This window comes from Cetorhinus maximus, chromosome 22 (genome assembly GCF_964194155.1).
Source record: "Cetorhinus maximus chromosome 22, sCetMax3.hap1.1, whole genome shotgun sequence".
In the NCBI taxonomy this organism is placed as follows: domain Eukaryota; kingdom Metazoa; phylum Chordata; class Chondrichthyes; order Lamniformes; family Cetorhinidae; genus Cetorhinus; species Cetorhinus maximus.
The window spans coordinates 20,458,456-20,477,145 of NC_135900.1; the positions used below are offsets into that span (position 1 = coordinate 20,458,456).

The 18,690-nt window shown below is 39.6% G+C and overlaps 1 protein-coding gene across 3 annotated transcripts in view; it reads left to right on the forward strand.

Annotated features, from left to right (window-relative positions):
* Positions 1-18,690, forward strand: part of tbc1d15 (TBC1 domain family, member 15) — a 67,249-nt gene that overhangs the window by 39,915 nt on the left and 8,644 nt on the right. For all 3 annotated transcript variants that reach the window (XM_078567912.1, XM_078567913.1, XM_078567914.1), the window contains 8 exons: positions 2,427-2,530; positions 2,931-3,025; positions 5,296-5,412; positions 6,459-6,559; positions 11,070-11,169; positions 12,189-12,286; positions 17,214-17,330; positions 17,928-18,014. In XM_078567912.1, coding sequence (XP_078424038.1) covers positions 2,427-2,530; positions 2,931-3,025; positions 5,296-5,412; positions 6,459-6,559; positions 11,070-11,169; positions 12,189-12,286; positions 17,214-17,330; positions 17,928-18,014 — 819 coding nt within the window. The remainder of the gene's footprint in view (positions 1-2,426; positions 2,531-2,930; positions 3,026-5,295; positions 5,413-6,458; positions 6,560-11,069; positions 11,170-12,188; positions 12,287-17,213; positions 17,331-17,927; positions 18,015-18,690) is intronic.

The following is an 18,690-nucleotide window of genomic DNA, read 5'->3' on the forward strand; positions in this document are numbered from 1 at the left end:
GGATGGGCAATAAATGCTGGCCTAGTCAGCAATGCTCACATCCCATGAACGAATAAAAAAAAAATGTTAGCCAAGTTAGAGATCCTGCTTCACTTTGTGATGTTTAATACCAAATAAAGGTACTTTGGACTGTTTCCTAATGGTTTTCTTCTTCAGTCATTTCTCATTTATACAGAGAAATTCAGGGAAGAGTTACAAACATCAAGTCCTGACTGGCTGTGTAAATGGCAAAATTTCTGTCAATTCTGTCAATTTCTGAAAAATATTTGGAATCACTAATAGATATTGGAAATTGTAGCCTGCCACCCTGTTGCTGTTCAGATACTAGTGGTGGCTTTTTAAAAAATTCATTTTATGGGATGTGGGCATCGCTGGCTAGGCCAGCATTTATTGCCCATCCCTAACTGCCCTTGAGAAGATGGTGGTGAGCTGTCGTCTTGAATTGCTACAGTCCCTGTAGTGTAGGTACACCCACAGTGCTGTTAGGGAGGGAGTTCATGAACTCCATCCTTCTCAGAGAGATATAGACTATAATGAAGAGCATTGTTAGACCTGTTTTAAATAGAAAATAGTAGGTCAGTGATTTCCAAGACACCAGCAAGGATGGAATTCAAGCTGAACTGCTTCAGTATGGAAAGTCCCTTCTACTGCCACCCTTCATGACCTCCTGCTTCTCTGTTTGAGGGCAGGATCCATTCCACAGGACATGGCGGTGTGATCAAAAATCATAAAGCTGACAGAGATAATTACAACAACTGTAGGGGCATCTCACTCCTCAGTGTCACTGGGAAGGCCTTTACTAGGATCATGCTGAAAAGACTCCATCAACTTGCAGGCCATGTGTATCCAGAAACACAGTGCGCTTTCTGTGCTGGTAGATCTGCAGTGGACATGACCTCCGTACGGCAGATACGAGAGAAGTGTAGGGAATAGGACACACCTCCGTACCTTGCTTTCGTAGATCTCATGAAAATCACAAACCTGGCAGTCCTTTCAAAGGCAAATCTCTCAAGTATGCTAGCACACCGCAAACAGGCAACTTGGCTGGCGTGGGCATATTTGACAGACAGAAGACTGATGCATTCCCAAGGTTATTCTGTGTAGGGAGGTAGCCGGAACCAGAAGACCAGCCCAAAGCTCCACTCCACGGATGCTTGAAACATGACATGAAGACCCTAAACATTGATTTTCCTACATGGTAGACAATAGCCAACAACAGAGGGAAATGGTGACATTACCTGTGAGCTGGTATGTGCTACCATGATGATCAGTGGCTACAGCAGCATAACAACAGGTGGCAACATTGAAAACAGCACTCCACAATGACAACTGATAATCTCATTTGCAGCACTTGTGTCAGAACCTGTCTTTCACCATGTGAAACTATCCCATCACCAGTAGATTTGCTAGTGTAGATGGAAGGATGCCAACGGATTTTAATACATTAAAAATGGTCAAAGCTGGAGGAGGGTCTAAATAAAAATCCTAACTTCGCACAAGCTTCAGAATTTTGAGAAAACCTAAGAGTTATATGATGAAAAGGGAAAGATACATTGACCTGTCATTGTCAGATTGTTGCTCCATTCGAACTTTCCCCTCTAGTGAGCTTGGCTTTGCCAGAAATACAGGGCGCTGTGTCCCTCTGAGAGCTCTGTCGCAGCGCAATAGAGTTGAGTAGGAAGATATGGCATTTTTATGGCAATAACTGCCTTATGCTGAGTTTAAAGGACCAGTGTGAATGTTAGTGAATGGTTGAGTGGATGAATGAGTGAATAGGTAGGGTAGCAGGGTGGGTAGGTGGGTGAGGTAAGTGGATAAGGTTATAGATGGTTAGGGTAGGTGAGGTGGGTCGGGGGGTTAGTCAGGTCATGTTGAGAAGGTAATCAGAGGGTCAGTGAGGATAGTCGGGGTGGGGGGGGTCAGGGTTAGGAGGTGTGGTTGAGGGGCTAGTCAGGGGGTGGAGGGATGGTACTGTGAGTGATTGTGGGGTCAGCTGTGTAGTTAGCCAGGAGTTAGACTAGGTTTTTTCTGTGTAACATTTCCTGGGTAACTACCCAGGTAAGTACCGCAGATCTAGCTCAAATCTCCAACTCTAGTTTAGAGGCGGAGATATTCACAGTGAGTCTCGGGGAGCAGGGGAATTGCCCATTGGAATTTGAAACTTACCAGGCACTTCCTACATAGGTCAGCATGTCAGGACTGCCACAAGGTCCCAACGTGCATCTCCGGTCATCTGTCTGATCTTCAACAATCCGGATACTGGAAAATTTGGGCCGTTTTTTATATGTATATGTATTTAGTTTTGCTTATTTGCTGCTGAACTGTGACACTAATTGAAAAGGATACCAATTGTAGATCATGATAAGATTTGGTTCCTTTTACAGATAGGGAAATTTATTCCTGTACTTATTGTATTTCTCTCACAGGGTCTTTGTCATGCAGTAAGAAAAGTGACTTGGAAATTTCTTCTAAATTACTTCCCGTGGGATAGTACAAAAGAAGATAGAAGACTATTAACCAAAAGAAAAACGTGAGTTCATTTTGTTCTTCTATATGTAACACAGATTATGATCTTAAAGCAATTGCAACTATGGGATGTATTTGGACCTTAGCTGGTATGTGCAGGAAGATTACAGTTTCTGTTTATAACCAGTATAGTTTTTTTGTTTTGTTGTGATGTGAAGCAGGAAAACAAGTCCCAGGCTACAATACCCAGAGTATGGCAGTCTTGTAGGAATTAGGGAAGGCTTGCATACATTTGTTTCATTGGATTTGATCAAATATTTAAAACTACATTTTTAATAAAGCAATTAACAACTTCATGATTTTAGAATTGACTTTTTGCAATGCTAAATAAACAATGAGTCTGGTTGACATAATTAAGGCAGCAATAACCCATTTTAGGTTTTGCTCATATTTCACATGTATAGAGATGAGTACTTCAGGATGAAACTTCAGTGGAAGTCAGTCAGCGAAGAACAAGAGAAAAGAAATACAAGATTGAAAGATTACAAGAGTCTTATAGGTAAACAGGCCTATGTTTCATTAATTTTGAGGGGAAAGAAACAAGTATTCAAATTGAAATGGTAATAGTTCTATGACTGAGAATTTTCATTCTAAGGTAAGAATTATGAAGTGTTTTTATTACTTTTGGTGCACATTGACTGCATAAGTCACGCCCAGAACAAATATAGACTCGGCCAGGTGACATATAATACATTACATCTTTTTTCTCTGATCAGCTGAGTCCTGCAGGAACTGAATTAAGACCTTCAAAATTGTTCCAGTTTAGAACTCTCCAACCAACAGAGAGAAAAAACTTTCATCTCATCAGTTGGGATTGGATTCTAACCCAGGCCAAAGATTAGTTCAGCAACAAATTATGTAACTGTCCACTATCACAGTTGAATAACTTGCAAGACTCATCACTCTCTCAGTGCTTATTTGTATTATATATTATAGAATACTCATTCAGGGTAAGCAATTGTGCAGTACTCTTTACAGGGCTTTTGATTCTGAGCTGAGATGTAAACTTCACATGCAGTCTTTTCACCAAACATAACTTCCTAAACCTATATAACATGACCACCTTCTTTCCTTACTGCACCTTCACCACTGTTGAACTGATTTTCCACTCCTTTCTCATAATACGTGGATACTTGTCTTATCAGAGTTCTCTGCTTGATGAATTCAATCAAAGGAAGCATACTTTTTGCTGATGGTAGTTTCATCATAAGTGTTTAATTTGTTCACTGATTATCATGATGTCTACCTACCTCTTCTGTATTTTTTAATATCAATCTTCAGTTGCAAGTATTCAGCTTCTTGGTTTGGTGATTGTACCTGATTTACATGGGGGGTCAAACATTAAGGATGTCCAGAGAAGCTGTTGATGGCTTTGAAGTCCAGGCTGTGCAATGTCTCTGACTTAGCTGTTGTTTCCCTAATGCAATTCTTCCAAATCCTTATGTTTCCAGAAATATCACATGCCAAGTTCATGAGACATGCTATTTTCTTAGCAGCCACTGGAGACATTATGTTATACAGAAAAATGTTGAATCTGCAACCTTGTGAGAAAAACTTTGCTTCATCCTAAAGTATTGGTTTTGCTATTTTGGCCATCCCTGACGCTTTTTACACTGAGACACTTTTTTTTTGTTTTGCAAGGCTGACCACACTGTTGTTTATTGCTTTGAAGAAGTGAGATATATTTTAAAGTGTGGATTAAAGATAGCAAGCAGGAATGCAACCAGAGACAGTCAGATTCTGCATTTGTCATGTTCTCATTGTCTTTTCATAGATCCTCATTTAACAATCCTGGCTTTCCGATGTAGAACTGAAGAATAGTTAAATTTGCTTTAACTTTTTGATGAGTACTATTACCATCCTTTTTAAATGTAAATCATGGGTTTCTTGAAGGCTGCAGTATTATTACAGATTCTGGTCTCAGGCCAGTATCCGTATCGTGTATGTGCAGCAGACCTAGCTTGGGTCAAGTTACCAGCTTAAGGTTGTATTGACCCATGAACAAAGGAGTTCACTCATGTGTAACCTTAGATATGAGCACAGCCATGCCAATTTGCTTTTAACTTTTTGAGAGTGTGGATGGCTCTTCTCTCAACAGTAAAAAAGGCATAAAGGTAGTTTGCAAATTCTGAGGACATCCAGGAAAGTTTTAAGAATGCAGTTTTTCAATAGACCAAGGTTATGCTACCCCATGGTTAGAGATGTGCTCTCTCAAATCTTGCTGTGGTGTACTTGGAAGTCAGAATCCCAAATGGCACTGCCACTTCCACCTTGAAGTTTTCACACTAGTATAGTATAAAGCAGCCAACTTGCTTAACAAAAATCAACCTTTCTTTAAACTGAGTCAGTCTTTTAACTGTTAAGATGATTGTCTTTCAGAGTTGTTTCTTAAACTGTAGACATTTTGAAATTTTTAAAACTTTTTTTCATTATTTTTGTTCCTTGATGCTGCTTTATTTGATCCTCACTGAAATGTCACTGCGTAAATTCTTCATTCTGATAAGAGCTTTTGGTGCAGTGTCTTGATAGCTTAAAGAGCATGTGGCATTTTATTGTTGATTTAATGTGTTTCATCTTGGGAGGGGAAAGAAGTAATCCACTAAAAACCAGGAGCAGTAAAAGAAAGTGTTATGTGCAGGTATTGGTTTAAACTTGTTTCAAGTGTAGAAATGCATTATTTGAAAAGAACAAATGCTTTCATTCTACCTTAATACCAGAAAGTAGTTTGCAAAATTTAATTTTATTTTTGGAACTAAAAATTTCTTTTAGAGAAAGACGTCAACAGAACAGATAGAACAAATCCTTTTTATGAAGGGCACGAAAATCCTGGATTGATTCTATTGCATGACATATTAATGACCTACTGCATGTATGATTTTGACCTTGGTAAGTATTATGATCTATGAAAATGATGATCAGCTTTTCTTAAACAAGTATTTTTTTAAAAATCTGTCTTCAACTTTAACGATAAAATATCTATCATAACATTTTCTACAAAAAATATTTAATGTTTGTAATATTTAAGTTGAGTATGAATAAAAATGTTGCACAGATATAGCCATACGGATACAGTGACTGCAAGTTTACTTGACATATCAAACTATGTAGATATGAAACACATAGGGCTGAATTTTCACCTTGGCGTGCGGGCACACGCCCAACACACACGAGCGTGAAATAGCGTGTGATGACATCGGGTGACTGTCCCGACATCATTGTGCACTCGTGCGATATTTATGTCAGTGGGCACGTGCGGGAGTAGGCAGTGTGCCCGCCGACAATTAAGAGGGCTATTAATGAATTAAATAAATTAGTGAATTAAATACAATCTTTCCCTGCCCATCCCTTATGGGTTGTGGGTGGGGGTGGTGTGTGGTGGTGAATAGACCAAGCGGCCTTTCAATTTTTGAGGAAACTTCATCCACGGGAAGGATGAGGTTTCAGATATTAATTAATAATAAAATAGAAGTTTCTGTAACATGTTTGCAACATGTCCCTGCTCATGTGACAGAGCCACATGAGGGGTCGTGTTTTCCTTATCTTTTAAATTTTTATTTTTAATGTTATAAATCTTCAGTTCCCTGAGGCAGCTCTGTACTTTCAGGGATTTTTCTGCGAGTGCGCCTGCACGCATGTGTAAACTTCCACACTCTTCCCCCTCACCTCCGCCTGCCCCGGCAGCGCTAAGCGTTCCAGTGCACTATTCATGCTGGCTGGCCATTAATTGGCCAGCCATCGTGTTGGGGGCCCAATCACGATGGCGGACCGTCACACAGCCGCTCCTGGGTCCGCCCATCACTCCCGCCCAACGAGGGGAAAATCCTCCCCATGGTTTTAAGTTATTGATTTCTTGCAAGTTCAGTATCTGTTGAAATTGCTAGTCAAATAAGTTGACTTTAATATTGATAAACTATGAACTTTTTAATTTGCAGGGTATGTCCAAGGAATGAGTGATTTGCTTTCTCCCATTTTGTATGTTATGGAAAATGAAGTGGATGCCTTTTGGTGCTTTGTTGCCTTCATAGAACAAATGGTAAGAATTAAAATTAGCTAGCAATGAGTTCTAATTTTTGCAAGCACCTCAGATATGGAATTCCCAATCTTTTTTAAAATGGAAATTACTCATCCAATAAGCACTGAAGTACAGAATTTAACTCACAAAAGAAGGGAACTCAGAACCACAAGTAAAATGTATTGAGTTCCTCTGACATGACCTAATTGGCATATGATGTATCTTTATATTACCTGTATAATCACATACTATCATAAGCTTTAAGTGTTTTATGCAACAGGGCTCAAAATATTTTTTTTTCGGGCTCTTGAGATTTTCTCATGAGCTACCTTTTGGTTTTCAGAGGCTCCTTTTTCATTCTCAGTAACTCCATTATTAGGTGATGCAGTCACTTGGTAACATTATCTTTTGCATTTGTGTTGAACTTTTTTTTAGGGTTTCCTCCTTTAAATAGATAACAGCACAAATATAGAATGCTTGAATGTGTATGATTAAATCTTTTAACTTGGAATCTATATATACGATATTTTTGTTGATTCATTATAAATAAATCTCCCATACCTCAGTTTCCAAAATGAAAATCCTAACTACTTGGCACAAGGTAACCTATTGGGAATGAGCCTCACATCTGCAACCCCTTTTAAAAATTAATTGCAAGCAATTAGTGCTCTCCAGCATTCTTTGGTTTTGTTCTGCCAATTTCAGATTTCTTCCCACTCATTACTTCTGTTTAAAGTGAGTGGTGATAAATGCGCCAGGATACTGACATCCAAAGGTCCAACTGTGCAATAAAGGGATTATACATACACTTATTCTGCAGCACCATTAGCCATTAGCTAACGAATGGTCTAATGATCATCCATGCTTTAATGAGACATAGATTGAAACCCCTTAGCACAGAAGCACCCTAGTTACATTAAAGACACATACTACTTTATAGAGTTGGTTAACCATGGACCGTATCCCCCTAAACCATACAGTAGACATTGAAAGTCTGTATACGAATATCGAAGCAGACAGAGGTATGCTGGCACTCCAAAATATCTTCAATAAATTCCCCCTGCCTGACAGACCAGTTCCAGCCAGGGTTGCCAACTAAGACTGGACATACTCCAGAAGATGTTGGTGAAAGTGATACCTTGGAATCGCAGTGGCCTGGTGTGAGCGGGTGAGCCCATCTGGTTGGAGGAGGTGGCGCAGCAAAGTCCAAAGCCCAGGACACTAGCATGTGAACCTAGGCAATGAGTGCGGGCAGTGTGTGACACAATAGTCTCACTGAACCTATTTTTTGATTTGACATTCATACATGGACTTTCCACCTCGTGCCTTGATCATTACCAGCAGTGTAAAAACTTCTGGGTTTTATTTATTTATATTTTAATCAAGCTCTGCTGCGCCTGGGCGTCCAATAGAACTGCGAGCAGACGGCGGCCCTTTAAAGCAGCTGCTGCTGAATCCTTGCCCCTTCCCCAGATCAGATCCCAGTCTCTCCACTTTCCCCCAACCCCCCCCCCGACACGCACACACCCGAGGGCTCCTGGAGGACAACCCCCGAAGCGCACGCGCGCGCACACATAGGGAACTGACAAGCAGCCACCTTGGGCTCCATTCTTTGGCTGGTGATGGCTGTGGCGTGCTCCCTCCTGATGATTATTGGCATTGTAACATGTGCTGCTTCTGGAGCAGCAAATGGAATTTGAACCCAGGTGGAGTGAGCCACTTGGTGCGCTCCATCCCCGGGACCATGGCCTTGCGCCCTGTGCCTGCATCCTGCAGAAGCGCTGATTTACCCCTGTCCACTCACTTCGCATTCATCTCACAGGCCTGGGGCAGCTGCTGAGCAGGCCTCTGAGCCTCATACCAAGCAAACCGGCATTCAGAGACTTGACGATACCCATTCCATTACTCATGTATACTCTACTGTACAACTAGACGTGAGAGCTTAGCCTTTAACCTTCTCGGTGGGGAGAAAACAGGCAATGATGTTTGAATGCAGCATGCGTGCGTGACCCAGGTCAGTACCAGTTTATGGCATATTAAGTTTTGCTTAAAATAATGTTTCAAAATCTCCAGGACTGCTTTCAATAGCCACTGAGAGATTGATATTGATTCCAAGAGACTCCGGGCCATTTAGGGAGTGTTGGCAACCATAGATGAAGCTATAATCTGGTTACTATGCTTAGGTTTAACAAAATACAGGAGCAGAGTGAGGACACAAACTACCCCAAATTGTGGTGACAAACCATGTGGAACATAGAAGAACTTAAAAGTCTTACAAAATATACAAGTCTTACAAATATATAAAAACATGAACACGGGAAAACCGCCTTTATCAATTAAAAGATTACATGCAAATAACACAATGTGATCTAAGCAATCTGATGTAAACCGTGCCCGATGTTATATATAGGGGAAACAGAAAATACTTAGGAGTAGACATACAGGACACCTTAGTGCTATTAGAACAGGGAATAAGGCCAAAACTACCAACAGCATTTCATACAACAAGGCTTCACTCCTTGGAAATTAAGGGTCTTACAACTAATATGAACTGACACCACCACAAAGGAAAAGACAAACTAGATTGCAAAATTAGCAACATAGGTACCAAAATGGTTTGAATCTAGTATAAGGCAGGGTAGTTTTCACCCAGACTTAAAACTGAAAATACCCATTAAAATCCCTTATGTGACAGGATTCTTAATCCTATGGATACAAACATGTGCCACGTACTTTGGACACTAACAATTATCAGTTGCAATTTTTGGTGTCTAGTTTTCATTATGACTGATGGAGGAAGGTGGGGTAAAAGTCTGGGGAAAGGGGAAGTCAAACAACATTGAAAAGTCCTCCAAGATAACATCCAAGCCTGCCATCTGCCGCCTGGCTTACCGAGGCGGTGTCAAGCACATCTCTGCCCTCATCTACGAAGAGATCCGAGGTATGCTGAACATCTTTCTGGAGAATATTATCAGGGATTCAGTTACCCATACAGAACATGTTAAACGCAGGACAGTCACTGCTCTGGATGTGGTGTATGCCCTGAAACTGCAGGACTGGAAACTGTACGAATCCAGTGATTGAAACAAAATAAACACTGAACCTAAAATAGCTAATTTTAGCCCCAGTTGTAAACCCCCCAAACACAAACCCTACCCTGATTTATCTAGATTATCTAAGCCTAACAGCGGAAGCCATTTCTTTACCTCCCTTCAAAGCTGTCTCTTCATGAAGTGATTGGTGATGGCGGCAGTGGGACCAGTCAGAATAACTGCTCCAGTTCCTCCAATCACAGGTTCCCTTTCTACTGCCCTTGCTGCTCCTCCAATCATAGATCCTGTCTCTTGAGAAGCAACTGATCGGAAACCTGTGCTTGGAGTAGCTGGAGCAGTGAGCATGAGAAAGTCAGTATCTGTGATTGGAGAAGCAGCTCCTCACAGATACTGTCTCTCTCACATACAGAGGTGACATTTCTTTCATTTGTCCCCCCTCCCGTCATTGGCTTTTTATGGACATCTTGGGGGCTTTTGTGGGCAAATCCACCCGCTGCCCCCTTGGATTTTGAACCCTGGTGTGCAATTATCATTGCCTTTATTTTAAAGAGAGTTATGACCATAACACAAATTTCCAAAGGCCTACTGTGTTAGGAATGTGTTAATGTTGACAGTAAGGCAAAAGTTACTATCTTTTTTCGATTAGTCATAAAGCTAGAAATGTAAATTAGCCAGTTTTGACATCTAATGTATGTTTTCATGCCATTATTTCATAATTTACAGCAGCTGAGGGATTATCTATTGATAATGCTGTCCTAATATTTGGGTTGCGTAGTTGCACAATTCACCTCAAGTAGCACTAGATTAGAAATATAACTATGTTGTTCAACAACCCAACTTATCCTAATTTTAAAAATTGATTGTACATTTGCATTAGCTACATATTTCATGAATGTATAATTTTGACTAGAAAAATTAGATTGCATCTGATGTAAGCAAAAATATTTCTCCACTGCAAACATATATTAATTCTTTATCAGGCAAATCCAATTCTGATTTTGATCTTTTAAACCCATCTCTTCACCCACGCGCCAACACTTTTTTGGTTGGATTTGATATCTCGCATTATTTGCCATTTTTTTCTATATCTACATTTCTTCTTTCCTGTTATTTTACTCCTTAATTTGTTCCCTCTTCTTGGTATATTTTTCTTCCGTCTTGCCTTTCCTGTTCTGTTTCTCATCTTACATTTAATCTTTTTATTTTGCCTTATTTCATTGCTTATCCCCCACAACTCTGAAGAGTCTGGAAGTGAAAATGGGAATTCAGAACTTCTAAGTTGTCTAAAACTGATTATTAGAAAGCAAAGATGGACAATGTTGATTGATGTATTTGGTTAGCCATAAGGATTAATTCATTTGAGAATCGGGTACAATTTGTCATTCACAATCAGGCGAAAGCTATCAAAATGATTTTTTTACTGTTCATAAATTTGTAACATAATGTAAGTATGAGCAACATCTTTATTTTTATTGTAGCATTGTAACTTTGAGGAGCAAATGCAAGGCATGAAAACAGAATTATCCCAACTGAGTACGCTACTTAAATTGCTAGACCTTGGGTTCTGGAATTATCTTGGTAAGTGTTTTTTTCAAGTGTGTATCTAAAGTAGCTTGGTTTAGCTCTATATTCAATTTTAAAAATGCGATTCCCATCTCCCCGTTAGGTAACTGACTTTATGATTGCGACCCGCATTAATGGTCGTTGCCTGAAGATTCAAAACAGTAGCACAGAGAATCCTGGAAACCAAGGTGCAATAGTGGGATGCTGTGTTTCCACATTCCTAAGCACCATCCCCACCCCTCCAGCAAAGGAGAGTGGCCACAGGAGGCTAGCCATCTTGTAGTGAGCTAATTTTTAGGTTTGAGGAAAAAGCACATTCTTTTGAGTACAGAACTACATTTAAAAAATCACTAATGCATTCACTTTAGGACCTTATATAAAAAAAGTGCAGCCTACTCCTGTTAATTCAGTCACTTCTTTTTTTTTTAAATTAATATACAGATAATTTTATTTACTTTTAATTTGAAAGGCTACAAAGCGGACGTGATATTATTCTGATAGAGTTTAATCTGGTTAATTCCCATTTGAAAATAAGCTTAAAAAGTTTGGTTTCTAATTGTTCACCTAATGCTTTTTCCTCAACTGCCTTTCAGATGGGACATTAAATCAAATCCCCCACTACCTTCTCAGGTGAAGGTAAAATGGCACTGATTCAAAAAGGAGCAGTGAAATTCTCCAGAGGTCCTTGCCAAAATTTCTTCCTTGGCCAATACCACCCAAACAGACTAGCTAGATCATTTATCTCTGATGTGAGTGGGTCTTTGGTGTGCACACATTGGCTGCCCATTTCCTTATATAAGAGTACTGCCTATATTTCAAAAATAAGAACTGTAAAGCACTTTGCAGTACCCTGAGGATGTTAAAAGTGCTAAATAAAAGCAAGCTTTAATTTTTGTTTCTACTGAGTTCAGAAATCTTAAGCTTTGGTATTTGAATAAATATATGGACGAAATAACTGCTGCAGAGTGAAGTGTTTTAGATAAACCTGTTCAACTGGATAAGAGGATTTTTAACAAGATAAGTTGTTTTCCTAGAATCTCAAGAATCTGGATATCTCTACTTCTGCTTCAGGTGGCTTCTCATCCGGTTCAAAAGGGAGTTCAGCTTTCAAGATACTCTTAGACTTTGGGAGGTTAGAGTCATTTCATGCATATTGTACAGATGAATGTGCTTTTGATTTGCAGTTGATCTTTGAAGAAATTCTACTTTCATCTGAAGGAACAAAACAAGTGGTCTTGAATATTTCTGAAAAGAGAGACATGTTGCCAAAGCTTTTCGTCTTGCACTCATCAGGGCAAATGCATTTGTTTGTTCAGAATAGGTAGAGTACAGATCATACTCAACCAGCCCATGCTTGCAAAGTTGAAACAAAAAGCCTACTGTTAAATGTGATTCTGCAATTGGGCAGCACTTGCTGAACAATCCTGAGTGCACTAATAGCTACACTAACAACCAATTTAAGCTAATCAGTTGAGTTTGTAATATTGCTGACTTGTACTTGCTAGAAGTGACATAACATTCATACACAGGGACCCATTCTCTGCAAACAAAAGGAATATGTTCAAGCCTTGCGCTTTTGAATTACCCGGAAGCACAGGGAGCCTATAGTTTCCCATTGTTTTCTTCATTGCAATGCCTCGGCCAAACAGAACAGCATCCTGTCTTTCATGTAGTATAAATTGTCGTGATCGTTTAAATTTTGGCATTCTTATATTTATCCTGATGAGTGCAAAATGAGAAATTTGAGCAACATGTCTCTTTTCAGCAATATTCAAGTTTTGAACAAGTGGTCAATTGATTCTCAGTTGCTGCATATTGTGGTCTAGTAAAGAAAATTGAAAATTGAAGCTCAGGTAGCTCATTCTCAAGCATATTTTGTGCTGAATTTTCCAGATCAGAAAGTAAGTTATTAATTTTAGATCAGCAGTGTTGTTTTTAAAAACTGAACCTATGTGGCCTATTGTATGTAGGCAGTTACTTTATTTGCTGACACAATTTATTTTGTTTCAATTTGATCAAGCTACTGCTTTAGTATATATTCGGTTCTCTTGAAATTTACTGTTACTGAAATTTTGTTGAGAACTTTCTGTCCCTAACAAAAATATTTCCGTTTTAATCATTTCTTGAGGCAGTTTTCAACCCAGCTAGCGAATTTACTATTTATTCATCGACTTTTAATAGAGTAATTTAGGGCGCAGAAGTAGGACATTTGGCTCATTGATCCCTGGCTGGTTCCCCACTGACCAATCTAGTCATTCTCCTGCTTGGTCCCTGTAGTCCATAAGACCATAAAACCAAAAGACTTAGGAGCAGAAGTAGGCCATTTTGGCCCATCAAGCCTGCTCCGTCATTCAATGGGATCATGGCTGATCTCATGATCCTCAACTCCATTTTCCTGCCTTTTTCCCAAAACCCTTATTCCCTTACTGATTAAAAATCTGCCTATCTCAGCCTTGAATATACTTAATGACCCAGCCTCTACGGCCCTCTGGGGTAAAGAATTCGACAGATTCACTACCCTCTGAGAGAAGAAATTCCTCCTGTCTTGAATGGGTGACCCTTTACTCTGAGATTATGCCTTCTGGCCATAGATTCTCCCACAAGGGGAAGCAACGTCTCAGCATCTACCCTGTCAAGCCTCCTAAGCATTTTGTATGTTTCAATACGGTCGCCTCTCATCCTTCTAAACTCCAATGAGTACTGCCCAACCTACTCAACCTCTCCTCATAAGAAAATCCCTCCATACCCGGGATCAATGTAGTGAGCCTTCTCTGGACTGCCTCCAATGCTAGTATATCTTTCCTTAGATAAGGGGACCAAAACTGTTCGCAATATTCTAGATGTGGCCCAAATAGTGCCTTGTATAGTTTTAGCAAGACTTCATTATTTTTATACTCCAAAGGCCAATGTTCCATTTGCCTTCCCTATTACCTGCTGAACTTGTATGCTAGCTTTTTGTGATTCATGCATGAGGACCCCTAAATCCCTCTGTGATGCAGCTTTCTGCAGTCTTTCTCCATTTAAATAATATGCAGCTCCTCTATTTTTTCTGCCAAAGTGCATAACTTCACATTTTCCCACATGATATGCCACTGCCAAGTTTTTGCCCACTCATTTAACCTGTCTATATCCCTTTATAGACTCTTGTGTCATCCTCACCACTTGCTATCCCACCTATTTTTGTGTCATCTGCAAACTTGGTAACAGTACATTCGCTTCCCTCATCCAAGTCATTAATATATATTGTAAATGTGGCCCCCAGCACTGATCCCAGTGGCACTCCGCTAGTTACAGGTTGCCATCCTGAAAATGACCCCCTTATCCCAACTCTCTTCTTTTAGTTAGCAAATTCTCTGTAATGCTTATATACTACCCCCAACACCATGGGCTCTTTATCTTATTAAGTAGCCTTATGTGCAGTACCTTATTGAATGCCTTTTGGAAATCCAAATATATTAAGTCTACTGGTTCCCCTTTAGCTATCCTGCTTGTTACCTCCTCAAAGAATTCTAATAAATTTGTCAGGCATAATTTCCCCTTCATGAAGCCATGCTGACTCTGCTTGATTTCCAAATGCTCTGCTATTACATCCTTTATGATAGACTCTAACATTTTTCCAGTGAGTCCTGAAAGTTTATTTCCTTCAAGTGTCCATCCATTTTCCTTTTGAATTATTAAGTGTTTTTGCATCCACCCTCATGGGCAATGAGTTCCAGGTCATTACCACTTGCTGCATAAAAAAAATTCTCACATTCCCCCTGCACCTTTTTTTAAAAATTCATTCATAGGATGTGGGCATCGCTGGCTGGACCAGCATTTATTGCCCATCCCTAGTTGCCCTTGAGAAGGTGGTGGTGAGCTGCCTTCTTGAACCGCTGCGGTCCATGCGGTGTAGGTACACCCACAGTGCTGTTAGGAAGAGAGTTCCAGGATTTTCACCCAGCGACAGTAAAGGAATGGCGATATATTTCCAAGTCAAGATGGTGAGTGACTTGGAGGGGAACTTGCAGGTGGTGGTTTTCCCATCTATCTCCTGCCCCTGCCCTTCTAGACGGTAATGGTCGTGGGTTTGGAAGATGCTGTTGAAAGAGTTCTGGTGAATTCCTGCAGTGCCCAAAATCTTAAATCTGTGTCCCCTAGTCCTTGCACATTCAACTAGTAGGAAAAAGATTTTCCTTGTCAACTTTATCGAAACCTGTCATAATCTTGTACATCACTATCAAATCTCCCCCCCAATCTCCTTTGCTTCAAGGAGAACAACTCCAGCCTTTCCAACCTAACCTTGTAACTAAAATGTCCTACCCCTGGAACCATTCTGGTAAATCTCCTCTGCGCCTCCTCAAGGATCTTCACTTCTTGAAAGTGTGAAGAGGAGATGTTACACTCTCCGATCCCGCAATTACCACACGAGACTTAGGCTTCCTTTTAACCGGTCTTATTCAAGCATCCTAAGAATTGAGACCCAGCTCCCAGATTGATTACATTTCATTACTTTTGTACTTTTTCTTATCATAATACATTTGAGTACATTTGAATACATCCAATTGGTATCTCACACACCAGTTCCAAACTATCTCTATCCTATTGAGTACATAAACATGTGATCTTGCTATCCAATTATTCTAAAGCATGCATACATAATTATACTATCCAATCAGAATTAAGGCACGTATACGTGAACCTTGATTCTTGAAACTCAAGACTGTTTGTGTTTCATCAAAGCCCCCTCTTTGTCCATTGTTCATCTTCCCATATCTAAGCTAAAACCATCTTGTCCCTTCCCTATCTGAGAGAGGAGCACACTTAATCTAATTTATGTCATACTTTCTCTCCAGCCTGGCTCTCAAGGCTGTGCAATGTTCACCTGGTAACGTTCAACTATTAACATGTTTATCAGTAATGACTGCCTGGAGATTTAAGTGTGATCAGCAGATTCTTACTGTGTTTTCTTTTAATATATTTAATTTCCCCCTAACAAGTGTGATGACCAGAACTGGACTCCGTACTCTAATTAAGCCTAACTTCCCAACTTTTGCACTCAATGCCTCGATTTGTGAAGCCCAAGATCCCATATGTTTTGCTAACCTCTCTCAATATGTCCTGCCACCTGCAAAGATTGATGCACATGCGTCCCCAGGTCCCTCTGCTCCTGCACACTTTTGGAATTGTGCCATTAAGTCTATATTGCTTCTCCCCATCCCTTCTGCCAGAATGCATCACCTCATACTTCCCTGTGTTAAATTCGATCTGCCACTTGCTTCCCATTCTACTAGCCTTAATATGTTCTGCTGCAGCTGATTCTTATCATTCTCACGGTTTACCACTCCTCTAAGTTTGATATCTTCAGCAAATTTTGAAATTTTACTCTGTATTTCAAGATCCAAGTAAGTTATGTATAGCAAAAAAAGCAGTGGTCTGTGATCTATAAATAATCTTTAAGTTCCATATGTAGAATTTTATCAAAAGCCTTTTGAAAATCCACATATATTTATTGCAATAGTCTAGGCTGCATTAGATTCTTGCTCCCATAGACAAAAGCTAAGTGTGCTAGCACTGGTTTACTCTTAACACAGTCCCTGGGCAAATACCTATACTTGCTTTGTGGCTCCCAGAAGGACCGAGAGGTTTACCTTGTGTTTGCTAGGTAGAAATTTTGGACTGGGTCTGCATCATTTGCTGTTCTCCCAAGCAGTATTTTTGAGTTCAGTGAGCTCAATAGTTTAGAGAGGATATATTTCTAGTTTCTCTTGCAATATTGAGTGAATATTGTTTATTTTTTTCAAAATGTGTCTCGGCCAGATGTTCAGCTAAATTTATTACCAAAAAGAATGGATAAAACGGTTATTACGTCAACCAGGTCAAAAAAGACAATAACGATAATATTGCAAAGATATTTGAAGATTATTTCTTGAAAGTGCTGACACCAGAAATGTTATCAAGAATATCCATATCTCCCTACTGTGTTTCTGAAACAGAATCACAGCAGTCATAAAAAGACACAAGAATGGAGGAAATTAAATTCTGAGTAACAGTGGAAAAAAAACTTCTTCATTTTGTAGGTTATGTGGACTGGATTACCTTGCCAGAATTTTCATCTCCTGATATGTTGTGCTATACTAGACTCTGAAAAACAGAAGATAATGGAAAACCATTACGGTTTTAATGAAATTCTAAAGGTACTGAATTCCTTCTACACTAAAAGATCATATGCAGAGCTGTGTGTTTTGCCTATATTTCACATCAGTATATAAAAAGCACAAAGTTGCAAAATGATTACAGCGCAGAAGGAGGCTATTTGGCCCATCATGCGTGTGCTGGCTCTCCAAAGCAGCATTTCACCTAGTGCCACTCCCCCGCCTTCTCTCCATAGCCTTGCACATTCATTCTTTTCAGATAATAATCCAATTCCCTCTTGAATGCTTTGATTGCACCTGCCTCCGCCTTAGGCAGTGCATTCCAGATCCTAACAACTCACTGCGTGGAAAGTTTTTCCTCATGTTGCCACTGTTTCTTTTTCCAATTACCTCTATCCAGACTCCCCATGATTTTGAATACCTCAATCAAATCTCCTCTCAACCTTCTCCACGGAAAACAGTCCCAAGTTCTCCAGTCTATCTATGTAACTGGTCCCAGGGATGAGCAACTTCGTTCTCATGAATCTTTGCTGCACACAGTCCTTCAGCTCACTCTTCCTTTAAACTTTACATGGCGCAGGATTGAACTTTGTTCCCCTCAGACTCCATATTGAGGACTTTTTATTTTTGTATTCTTAGCACATCAATGAACTTTCCTTGAAATTGGATGTAGAAGAAATGCTATGTAAAGCAGAGGCAATTTACTGCCAAATGAAGAAATGTAAGGTGAGTGGTATACTATGAAGTATTTAACCACTATAATGTACTGTGCTTGAGAAAGTGATAAAGCTCTTGGATTACTCAGGAGTACATTTAGCTACTGGCTGTTTATTAAAGTACACACTTTATTGCATAGAACAATACTGTCAACTGTAGAGTATGAAGAAGTTAAAATATAAATACTCAAGTTATTCATAATGACATGCTCATAATTTTGATCATTGAAAACTTTAGTAAATGTAATATATAACACTGGTCTCTAAAATATGTACTCTGTGTTTATAAGGGAACTGTTTTTAGAACAAATGTGGTTTGTTTTATTCTGAAAGTAAGGGTATAGCTATAATATGCTGTAATAAATTATTCATAATTTCAAAGTACAAGTTCATTTGTGTGAAAATAACCACACAGATGACCTTAATTACACACTGTTTTGTGACTAATACATCTGTGTTTAAGCAGAACATAATTAAAAGCCCTTTGTTTAACATTACTTTGGTTACATTGGGCGGAATTTTCCATAAATGAGACTAAGTGCGGTGGTGGGTGGTTTTGGCAGTGCCCACACTGCCAACCGAAATGGTGGGAACTTGCTCCCAATTCTGCGCTTGATGCCTCATTAATTATGCAACGGCACATATCGGTCCAAATCACCTGGCGGGTCGGGAGTTGATCTGTGTAT